Here is a 5,056-nt window from a genome sequence, read left to right as displayed (position 1 = left end):
ATAGAACAGCATTTAGAACTCTTGTACATAGGGTCGCTATGAGTCGCAAGCGACTCGATGGTACATAACAACAACAGTGGGTTTCTGAGGCTGCAGAGCCTCTGGTGGATTTGAACTATTTGAACCAAGGTGTGCCCTTTAGGTGAGCAGCACGACTCCCTCCAGACTGCACTTCCAGAGCTCCCTAGCTGTCTACTAACACCTGTAATGCCTGAGTGCTTTGATTACAGCAATCGAGTCCTCTTTATCTCAAAATCGAGCAAAGCACCTGGAATATGAGAAATCTATCAAACCCAATGCCATCGAGTCGGTTCCAACTCATAGCAACCTTGTAAGACAAGAATAGAGTGGTTTTATAGGGTTTCCATGACCCTAAGTCCTTATGGAAGCAGACTACCTCATCCTTATCTTATGGAACAGCTGGCAGATTTGAACCACTGACTTTAGGGTTAGCACCCTAACACTTAATCCACTGTATCACTAAGGCTCCTTGGAATATTGTCACCATTGTGTACCATCGAGTTAAGACTGACTCATAGCTGACCCTCCAGCGGGTTTTCAGAGGCAGTGAACTTTTGCATGGCTGTAGATTGCCCATCTTTCTCCTGCAGAACAGTTGGTGGATTCGAACTTCTGGAAACTCGCCTTTTGGTCAGCAGCACAACATCCTATGCACTATCCTGCCAGAGCTCCCTGGGCATATAAGTGATTAATAAATGCTTGCTGTGTGTGGAATACTGGCTAAATAAATGATGCCTTTTCCTGTTTTCTGGTGTGCCACCATTAGGACTGATGTTTGAAACTGTGTTTGTAGTACTGGAGTGGGTTTGCCTGGCCTCACACATTTGCAGGGCAATTATCCAGAGCTGGGGTGCAGTTGATGTCATCACACAGGAGGAGAGTACTGCCCGCTTAAGAAGCAAACCCAAGATTTAGGGCTTTTGCCTACAAATGAACTAATTGATGCAGATGAGCTCAGAGTGAATGGTCCCTCAGAAGGACAGCTAATTAGCATATTAATGGAGTTCTGGCCATACTTATGTTGCAGTCTTTTGTTGTTTCAATACCCAGTGCCACCAGTCATGACTGCAAGATGTAGCATTCCACTTTAAAAGCAGGAACTAATGCCTTTAATATAGGGAGCTCTGGTGGCCTAATAGTAAGGCTCTGCTCTACAATCCTGAAGGAGTGCAGTTTGAATCCACCAGCTGCTCCATGTGAGAAGGATGGAGACTCTCCTCCTATGTGATTAACTGCCTCTGAAAACGTACTGGAGGGTCAGCTATGGGTCAGTTTCAACTCAATGGTACACAGCAGCCGCAACAACAATGACTTTAATGAAAGCCGTTTATTTGTTTCAAAGGAATAAGTAATTGGAACTAATAAACAGAAATGTATACAGAATATAGTTGCTCCTTGCTGTGGCCCTTAGAAGAAGCTCACTTTTTGGCCTCCACAGGTATAAGTCATAATGCACACAGACAGATTGATACACTCACATATACATACATATACATGATTTCAATGCTTTAAGGAAATAGGAAGACCTGAAGGTACTAAAAGAGCCCTGGTGGCATACTGAGTTACTTGTGCTGCTAACTAAAAGGTTGACAGTTTGATTTCACCAGCAGCTCCATGGTAGAAGAATGAGCATAGCCACGAGTAGGAATTGAAAAGACAGCAGTGGATTTGGTTTTCATTTTCAGAGGGCACTCACTATAGGAAGGTCTAGGGAATTCGAGTGGCCTCGTGGTTAAGAAGCTGCACTGCAATCCCAAAGACACGTGGCTCAGATCCCACCAGCTGCTCTGCAGAAGGATGTACAATCTCCTCCTGTGTGATTAACTGCCTCTGGAAAATCACTAGAGGGTCTGTTCCACCTCAACAGCATAACAACAAAGAAAGGTCTAGTTATAAGATTAACTAATACCTTCCCTACCCCATAGCCAACCATCCACGTGTAGAGTGTTAGGAAAGGATGAAACACCTTTGGCACAAAAAGCATATGCTTGGCTCCCTTGTGTTCTTGCACTGACAGAAAGAGGAGGCAGAGTAAAAGACTTCATATACACATCGGACAAGGTCTTGTGCTTGATTTGTATTGTAAACGGGGCAACATAGGAAAAAATTACTAATATATCTTCAGAGAAGCAAATATTTCTTTCCACTAAGCAGAATTAAAACTAAATTATACTTGTTGAGAGAGAGAGAGAGAGAGAGAGATGCTAGCAACACTTTCTCAAAAAAAGGCACTTTACCTGAACTTTGCAGGAAACCTTCACAGGATCTCCAAGCTCAGGACGGAAGCCTACAATCTAGAAAAATAAAAGCCAGTATTTAAAAGCATCCCCCAAATTTGGTAGTAAAACTAGACTTTTCTTAAACTCCCCTTGAGTCATCCTTCCTCGGGCACAAGCTTTGCTCCCCTCAGAAGTATTCTAAAAAGAAGAAACTGCACAATATTCTCTGGGCATAGGCAAGCAGCCCAACTTACTCCTGTGGTTGTGTCTGGTGGGCACACACAGTGGAAATTACAGCATGATAACCCCAAAGATGTAAAGAACTTTCTGCTTTCCGGGGGATATGCCTGGAAAGGTTCTGTCAGCCCCTTAAAACATGGCCAGAGAGAAGGAAGCTATTTTTGGGGAGAAGACAGTTACTGTTTGGCAGGTCTGTCTGATTGTTTGTATCACTTACGCTGTTGGTAATAATTTTTTTAAAAAAATATCCAAACCTGTAGTGTGTGAAGACAGAGCTCAAGAGAAATGGAATGGCCAGAACCCTCCTGCGCAGCTCACCCACTTATCACCACCACCATGTGATTATCAAGGGCCATCGTACCCGATTCATCTTGAGAAGGATGCAGGGCTGTCCCGTAGAATAGCCAAAAGTAGGGTCCTCCAGACCAGAGCAGTTCTTCAGAAAGGAGCGCTTAAACTGGCAGGCCTTCTTGTCCTCCTCCTCCTCACCATCTTGGATGAAGTACTGCCCTGGTGGGCAATCCACATTCATTTCCTCTTGAAGACTGTCATTATAGCCTACAATGTTTTGGGAGTGGCAAAGGGTCATGTTAGATAGGTATCTGTATCCAGTCACCTCCCACTGGCTTCCTTTTTTTTTTTTTACTTGTCAAAGATTTCATTTTATTTGAATACACAATTAATACCAATAGAGGCAGCAGTTTTTTTAAAAAAAATCAAACCATATATTATAATGGACAAATCTGCCATAAAGGACCTTATTGTGGTTTCAGCTTTGATTAATTTCTTTCACTGGAACTCAATATTTCAGAAAAGCATTAGTGATTTCTTTTCTTTCCCTCTTTTTAAAAAATATTGGTTTGCTTACAAAGTTTGCATACATTGTGTTTCACACTATTCTTCATTCACATTTTGTTTCATAAAATCATTCTCATTCCTTATGTTTTATAAAATTAATCCCCATTGGAGCTTGCCCATCATTACCCTGCCTTTTTGCCTGGATCCTTCCCACCTCCACCCACCAAACTGTGCAACTGTGTGATTTTGCCCCTACCCATCCTCACCCCTCCGCTCCCACCCCTTCTCCCCCTCAAGTCCCCATACATATTTTACTAGTTATCCTTCTAGTTTTACAATAATGGTCTTATGCAGTATTTGTCCTTATGAGACTGAGTTAGTTCACTCAGCATAATGCTCTCCAGTCTCTCCCAAGTTAAATCATTACTCCTGAGTTCTGCATAATATTTCATTGTGTGAATTTGCCACAATTTATCAATCCATTCAGTTGTGGTTGGACTTTTGGGCTGCTTCCATGTTCTTGCAATGGTGAATAACGCCTGGCTTCCTTTTTCCAGCTTATTTGCACTTTTCTGAAAGTTACTCTGGCCCTAGCCCAAGGCCCTTCATCAGTCACCACGGCCCACTGGTTAGTCACTTGAGCCCACTTTGATTGTTGTCGCCTTGCTTCTCATCCCCTCTATACTTCAGAACGTCTGTTTCTGAATCTATTGTTAGCTACTTGTCAACTTTTCTCTATTTTCCACAATTTCTTTTCAGATACAGTAAGTAAGCTGTATGCATGGAAGGCTGTTTCTATGTTGGGGAGATAAGAGGTAGATTTTGGAAGAGGAACTGAAATATGTCAAGCCATGCTGTCTATAAAGAAGCTGAATACTTGAGTTCAATCTCTTTACAAGGAAGCAGCTCCCACATGGGTTAATGTTTCAAATTAGCTCAGACTTTCACAGGAGAATATGTCCCTAGGATCCACCAGCAATAATCGAACTGTACTTCTGGTTAGCAATGTAACCCACTACAAACTAGGCCATCAGAGCTCTTTACCAAATGTATTTCTGGTTCTTCAACCAGACAGATTAAAGTTTGGGTTTGAGATTATTAAAAGACAACAGGGAATTTTATATCTATTCCAGTTGCAACTGTGCTTTTATTTAATCCCCTCCCTCTTTGGCAATGCTACATTCAGTTCAAGCTTTTATTTGAATCTCTCTCTCTTTTTTTTCCTTTTTAGAACAAGAACTCCACTCACATAATAACGTCCTAAATAAAAGTTGCAATCACATACTCATTGTTTCTCTTGAGGGTGTTCCATTACAAATAACGTGACATGGGTATGACTGCTATTTCAAATCCCAACCCTCATGAGAATGAAACTAATACTCCAGGATGTCTATTTTGGAGATGTGTTCATTTTTAGCAGGATGTATTAGCTATATCTGGGAGCTCAAAACTTCATGCTTTTTCTAAATGCTCCTCCCACATTAGAACAGAACTGGAATTTCTTCATCTATTATCTTCCCACAGGGTTTTCTTAAACAGAGATTATGGAAACAAACTTGTAATAGTTCACAAGTATTGTGATAGAAAATACTGGCTATGCTCCCAAAATACTTTTTTTAGTCTTTTAAAAAAAATTATTATTAATTTCAATGAAAATTTACAAAGACTTTGGATTTCCATTCATTCATTGTTGCACTTTTCTCCCCCCACCCCAACCTCCCCCCTAGTACACTACCCTCTTGGAAAAGTAAAAGAAAAATTCTTTCATTGTTTTACAA

General features: G+C 41.3%; 1 protein-coding gene across 3 annotated transcripts in view; it reads right to left on the bottom strand.

Annotated features, from left to right (window-relative positions):
- ATP1B4 (ATPase, Na+/K+ transporting, beta 4 polypeptide) overlaps positions 1-5,056 on the bottom strand; it is a 24,117-nt gene that overhangs the window by 4,623 nt on the left and 14,438 nt on the right. For all 3 annotated transcript variants that reach the window (XM_006893789.1, XM_006893791.1, XM_006893790.1), the window contains 2 exons: positions 2,842-3,038; positions 2,259-2,315 (listed from right to left, as the gene is read on the bottom strand). In XM_006893789.1, the coding sequence (XP_006893851.1) occupies positions 2,259-2,315; positions 2,842-3,038 (254 nt within the window). The remainder of the gene's footprint in view (positions 1-2,258; positions 2,316-2,841; positions 3,039-5,056) is intronic.

Source organism: Elephantulus edwardii, unplaced genomic scaffold (assembly GCF_000299155.1).
Source record: "Elephantulus edwardii isolate Elephantulus edwardi_28Jun2011 unplaced genomic scaffold, EleEdw1.0 scaffold00131, whole genome shotgun sequence".
Taxonomy (NCBI): domain Eukaryota; kingdom Metazoa; phylum Chordata; class Mammalia; order Macroscelidea; family Macroscelididae; genus Elephantulus; species Elephantulus edwardii.
This window is presented reverse-complemented; position numbering and strand designations above follow the sequence as displayed.